The sequence below is a fragment of the Arachis ipaensis genome, chromosome B07 (assembly GCF_000816755.2).
Source record: "Arachis ipaensis cultivar K30076 chromosome B07, Araip1.1, whole genome shotgun sequence".
Lineage (NCBI taxonomy): Eukaryota > Viridiplantae > Streptophyta > Magnoliopsida > Fabales > Fabaceae > Arachis > Arachis ipaensis.
This window is the reverse complement of record NC_029791.2, coordinates 5,365,891-5,370,672: the sequence shown is the minus strand read 5'-3', so window position 1 is coordinate 5,370,672 and position 4,782 is coordinate 5,365,891. Positions and strand designations below refer to the sequence as shown.

Below are 4,782 nucleotides of genomic sequence, written 5' to 3'. Positions count from 1 at the left end.
TATATATATTTAATAAACTTAAATATTATAGATTTATAGTACAAGAATAAAACAGTTTGACATAATACAAACATGAATATAATATTTCAATAATTAAAAATAGGTGGATACTACAATGAAGATGGCAAAAATATCTTCTCATGAAGATGCTTTGGTTAAAAGTGTAGTTTATTTATTTAGCCACACTTTAAACAAAAACAACACTTTTATAAATTTCAAAATCTAACCATACAATCCATCATCCAAAGGTTAAAAAGCAATATATTCATATGAAGACAATTATAACATCTTCATTGTAGTATCCCCCTTAAAAATAACATCAATAAATTATGACATCATACTTTTTCAGCATTATATTATAGTTAAATAATATTAAAAAATAAATTGTTGGTAAAAAAATAATATATAAATGACAAAAACAATATATAAATGATAAACACAATTAAATCTTAAATAGCAAAAGAGAACTTAAAAACATTATAAGAATAACATTAACAATAATAAAAGAGAAAAAATAAAATGCATAAGATATTTACAGCACATCAAGTAGTTGAAATGCTTGCACTATTTTTGTGAGCGATGAATTTATGATAAATTAGTTAGAGGGGAGTGTTAAGAGTTCAGTAAATTTTGTGATTTGTAGTTATCAATTAATTATCATTGGTATTTTTAATGGTGTGAGATTTCATTCAATAATATGCAATTACTCATTTTTCTTTTGCTGGTTGAGTGCTGACCAAATTTTAATAAAAATACTGACTCTCTAAACTTTCTCTTACTTAAATTATAAAAGTCTAAAACAACTTGAAATAGATAACCTTTTATTATATCAATAGTTACAACTAGTAAAGAGAAAAGTTAACTTACAACAAACTAAAATAGAAAAGAAAAACATATTAAGCTAATTCATTCTTCTTCTACAATTTTCCGGTGATTGCATTGTGTGAGAGGTTAAGTCCTTTGAGAGAGTATAACACTCCAATGACATGTGGAATTTCCCCCTCAAACAAGTTATTTGACATGTCTATGGTTGTGAAAATAGTTAATATCCTTGCCAATTCTATCACTTGACCTTTCATAATGACCACCACAGAATCATTATATGAACCGTTGGTAATCATATACTCTTGGCTACTATCATCCACAGTCATCATTCCTTGAAACTCTCTGAAGTATTGCATTGGCAAGGGGCCATTGAAATTGTTATTAGACGCATCAAGAATTCTCAACTTGGTCGTACTCAAACCAGTGATGGTACCATGAAATTTGTTATGTCGTAAACTAAGTACTTGTAATTCTTCAAGAGTTTCTAACCAGTTGGGAAAGACATCTTCTATTTTATTGTCACCAAGGTCTAGAACTTCCAGTTTTGTGCAATGAGCCAAACACTGCGGTACTGGTCCCTCCAATTGGTTGCCATTCAACTTTATCGTCTCAAGAGCATTAGTCTTGGAGAAGTATGCAGGTATGCTTCCATGAAAATGGTTGATTTGCAAATCCAAAACCTGGAGTGAAGGAAAGGTTCCCAAACATTGGGGAATATCGCCACTCAAATTGTTGTGGGACAGGATTAGCATATTCAGGGACCTTCCATTGCAAATTGTTGGAGAAATTCCTCCAGTGAAGTTGTTGTTTGAAGCTGAAAAGTAATAGATGCCATCTGGTGGATTTGGAAGATCTCCTTGCAACTTGTTGAAACTAAGATCAATGAAGTTTATGTTCCATTTGTATAACAACTCATTAAACCATTTGGGAATCACCCCTTCAATTTGGTTATTAAAGATGATACATTCATCAGCAAAGACAGGGAGTCCTCTCTAACTGAAGACATGTTCACATCAGTTAGAACAAGCTCTTTCAAGTTTGTGGCGTTAAGAATGAGTCTCTTCATCTTTACCAGCTTTGGGTAAACAGGGTTCATCATCTTCATCAGCTTCCGGTAAAGGAGGATCACAAGGCTTTTGTCTAAACTGAGAATGAAAATTGAAAACTTTATTAACATGTAAAATTCAATTTATAATATATGCATACATTGCAGGCGTTAACACATACATCCAATCAAGTATTGCTACAATATCATAATAGTTTTACTCACAACTCACTGTCTTAAAGATTTACAAATGAAAACATGTGATAGGAGCCACAGCCAATGCATCAAACTTAAGCTCCAACATTTATTCATTTATATGAAACGCCACTCAATTTTTTAAGGAATAATCAACTCATAATTAAGAACCCTGTTTACTGGTACAATGCGTTACTAATTTACTATGGAGTGACCAATTACCGTTATACGAAAAATCCGAACTTTAACCAGATGGGTAGCAATCAAGGTGTCCTAGAACAAAAAACTAGCTAACATACAAATAATTCCCACAAAAAGAAAAAAAAATTGTTCCGCAGCCAGGAGTTGAACCCGAAAATTCTAATCATTGAATTTGCCTGAGTGCTACTGCGGATAATAAATTTGTTGTGTACTTATCTGACAAATATTATTTTTATTATCTTAATGTTTGGTTGATGTCTTTGATTATCAACATAAAAAGAGAATTAATCATAAAATTATATAAATATTTATTATATCATGATATTTTTTTCAATTCCAAAAGTGAGTTTATTATTAAAACAATTTTTTTTCAATTTTAAATTTATATCAAATTAAATATAAAAATATATTAAAAATTATTAGTCATAATAAATATTTAATGCATATTTTTCTAATATATTTAATTAATTACTATTAAAAATTTTTATTTATCACCTCCATATTTTAAACAATATAAAAGTATTTAACTTACAAAAATTAAAAAGTTTATTGAATTCTTATTTTATTTAAGACATTACCATCAAGTAATTACTATAGTTCGAGCGAGAATGTTGACAAATTTCCTATGAATGTTGGTGATAAACATTAGAGCACCTCCAATGGTGAGTTCCTCTTTGACTTTTTTCTGACATATAGGAACTCTAACCATTGGAGGAGAGAAGGAGTGAGTTCCCGCACAAGGATCAAGGTAAGGGAGTCCCTCTAAACAGGGACTCAAATTAACCAATAATAACTTGCCATTTGGCAAGTTATTATAAAAAAATAATAATATAAAATCTGAAATAATTAAATAATAATTAAATTAGTAATAATTATAATAAAAATTATATTTTTATTTAATTAATAATTTATATTAATTATTTATATTATAATTAATATTGAATATTATTTATATTATTATATTAAATTATAATTAATTAAATTTACTTACATTAAAAAATAAATTTAATTTTTATACCTTATAAAATAATTTTTAGTTGAGTTGGTTATTTTTATTTTTAAAATTTAAAATGCTAATGATATTATTAAAATTAGCAGTTGTAAACACAAAACTATAAATTAGTATAATCTCGAATTATATATTGTGTATTATTATTATATATGAATTTATTTAATATTAATATCTTTTAATAATGAATTATTTTTAAATTTATAAATTTAAATAATATTATTGAAAAAAATTAATTATATTAATTTTAAGTATTTTAATTAATTAATTAAGTGGGACCACAATAGGGACTAAAGTTAGTTCCTCCTAATGGAGAAGAGGGAGATGCTTTGAGTTCCTATTTATTGTTTATGACGCAAAAGCTGATGTGGAGTTACTTTTTATGACAGGTGGGCCATAAACAGGAACTGGGATGAGTTCCCTACTGGAGATGGTCTTATGATCCTTTATTTTCATTTGGTTTTGGGTTGACCACAAACTCCACTAAGTACTAAAATGAAAAAATCTTGTATGAGAAAATTTTCTCTAAGAACACCAAGTTATCATTAACTTAGCATTTATTATTAATGATTGAATGTCTCGAACTTAAACTTATGAGATTAATAACAGAAAAACTTTTGATTCTTTGACATTTCTTTTTTTATTTTTTTTTTCGTCTTGGATAGAAGGTGCCTCAGGCTCATATAGTAAGAGGAGACATTATTTTCTGATCTAAAATAAAAAACTAAACAAAAATCAAACTGCTCCTGATGTTAAGGAACAAACAAAACACCTCAACTATGAGAAGCTTGGTTATTTAAGTTACAATATTATTGACACTGAAACAAGCAAGAGGAAGATGAGTAAAGTGTGATCTCTCACCATTGATTTCATAGGTGGGACCAATAATAAATATGAAAGAGAAACTATTTAAGGGTAGAAGATTACACTTTACTCTCTAAAATGAAAATCAAACTTTAGAGGATCCAAATCCCATAAAATTCTTTCATGCCAACCCCAATTCTAGGTACCCGAGATGGATTGGGAGTGTGCAACATACACCCACACAATTTTTTTTCTTGGATTGCATGGCATGTGAGCTAAGACTCCTTGGCAGATTCAAAAACTTCATCACGTGTTTCATTGAGACAGTGGGCCTTGCCTCTTCATGCGGACCAGACGAACCAAAAATGGCTGTTAGGAGAATGCAAAATATTTTAGAGGCCACCACACAATTCATTGAGTCAAATAAAAAGTAACGATAGCCCACGGACATAAAAAATATAACAAAACCCCTGAAAACTGTGTCAAAAAGTTCAAGGACCCCCTATAATCCTTTTCATGTCAGCCCCATTCTATAAGTCACCATATTGGTGTTAAACAACAAACCTTGTGCCAATGAGCCTTGGCTCTAATGGCATTTCTCCCCCCTCTCCACGTTAAGGTGGAGGGTTCAAATCCTAGAGAATGCAATTGAAAAAAAATATGATAAAATATGTGAAGAGTGTGTGGGTGTGTTGTGATAGTG

The 4,782-nt window shown here is 29.4% G+C and overlaps 2 protein-coding genes across 2 annotated transcripts in view; both read right to left on the bottom strand.

The window, feature by feature from the left end:
- On the bottom strand, positions 918 to 2,975 carry LOC107606557 (receptor like protein 30-like). Its single transcript, XM_016308607.1, has 4 exons — positions 2,859 to 2,975; positions 2,288 to 2,338; positions 1,898 to 1,970; positions 918 to 1,762 (listed from the first exon to the last, which is right to left on the bottom strand). The coding sequence occupies exons 1-4, from the start codon at positions 2,973 to 2,975 to the stop codon at positions 918 to 920; spliced, it is 1,086 nt and encodes a 361-aa protein (XP_016164093.1).
- Positions 4,140 to 4,782, bottom strand: part of LOC107609011 — a 2,580-nt gene continuing 1,937 nt past the window's right edge. Inside the window, exon 8 of the mRNA XM_021107107.1 lies at positions 4,140 to 4,448. The gene's annotated coding sequence lies outside the window, so the exon portion shown is untranslated. The remainder of the gene's footprint in view (positions 4,449 to 4,782) is intronic.

Bases quoted from the DNA above. Each gene is read 5' to 3' on its own strand.
- LOC107606557 (XM_016308607.1), bottom strand. From the start codon at position 2,975: ATGGTTAGAGTTCCTATATGTCAGAAAAAAGTCAAAGAGGAACTCACC. The intron at 2,339-2,858 runs GTAATTACTTGA...TTTTTGTTCTAG, and splicing joins ACATTCTCGCTCGAACTATA to GACACCTTGATTGCTACCCA. The intron at 1,763-1,897 runs GTAAAGATGAAG...ACCAAATTGAAG, and splicing joins ACCCTGTTTACCCAAAGCTG to GGGTGATTCCCAAATGGTTT.